The sequence below is a fragment of the Opisthorchis viverrini genome (genome assembly GCF_000715545.1).
Source record: "Opisthorchis viverrini unplaced genomic scaffold opera_v5_3796, whole genome shotgun sequence".
NCBI lineage: Eukaryota > Metazoa > Platyhelminthes > Trematoda > Opisthorchiida > Opisthorchiidae > Opisthorchis > Opisthorchis viverrini.
This window is the reverse complement of record NW_008756339.1, coordinates 1-1,037: the sequence shown is the minus strand read 5'-3', so window position 1 is coordinate 1,037 and position 1,037 is coordinate 1. Positions and strand designations below refer to the sequence as shown.

Below are 1,037 nucleotides of genomic sequence, written 5' to 3'. Positions count from 1 at the left end.
ATGATGATATTGACCCTTACAGGTATGGTTGAATCATGCCACCAGCGGTGGCCTTGCATCAAAGCTACCGTCTTCACCACGTAGCTCCCACCTCCTTGTATACGTAGCAAACTGTTTCATTTGTCATCGGTGCACAGATTGGGCCATCGGCTTCAACGCGTAGCTCACAGTCCCTTATTCTGTGTATCCTATGTGATCGAAGTTGTAGCGTCTGGACCACTGCATTTCGGTACGTGGTTTGCGAGCTGACTGACTATCTGACCAACACCTCTGTAGTCTTGAGAACTACTAGATGAAAGTGAACATTCAGACGTTCTGGCATGTCAGCGTACCACTTAAATTAACTACCATTTCTGTTTCAGCAGTGTTATTGAGATCATTTCTCTAAGTCGTTCGCTAGGAATGACCAAATCAGCTTTAAGGCGAAAGATCAACAGAAACAACGCGGATAGGCACTATGAAAATCGTCACCTTTCTAACCGGACCCGGCCGCGTCCGACCACTGTCGGGCGTCCGCCGTGTGAATCTCTTTTGCCGGATGCAGAAGGATTCATTCTCCACTTGAGCAAGCGGGAGAAAGACCTTCTCAGGAGATCTGACTCTGAACAGACCCAAATCCGTCCGATGGTTGGTATTCCTTCTTGTGTTTCTATTTTGAATCTTCACATTTCCTGATTCAAGTTATGGTGTCACTTTCCAGACAGTTTGGGCTCGTTATATAGATTGTGAGGGCGGACTTGAGGATGTCTTTCCACGGACATGATGTAATGGGACCTTCAAATTTGGATGCTCTGTCATTTTGGTATTCTCTTTAACTCCATATTTTCCACAACGATGGCACTTTGCTATGAAGTGGTGCAGAACATTCATGAACAGTTTTGAATGGTTGATGCTTGTCGACTCCGCAAAGTCACCTGGTCTCACGAACGGATGAGTTGACTTAATGGTGAGACCTGTGAGCTTTTAGTCATCCTTGCAACCCAAGTCCTCGTATGTTTTTTGGCGATGTTTTACGGAATCGTGACTCGTACCTGTTC

The 1,037-nt window shown here is 45.9% G+C and overlaps 1 protein-coding gene across 1 annotated transcript; it reads left to right on the top strand.

Annotated features, from left to right (window-relative positions):
• Nucleotides 1–402: 402 nt before the first annotated feature.
• On the top strand, nt 403–627 carry T265_16055 (hypothetical protein; the record flags this gene model as incomplete). Its single annotated transcript, XM_009179548.1, has 1 exon — nt 403–627. A coding segment is annotated over one exon (225 nt), but the record flags the coding sequence as incomplete, so codon positions are not given.
• Nucleotides 628–1,037: the final 410 nt, after the last annotated feature.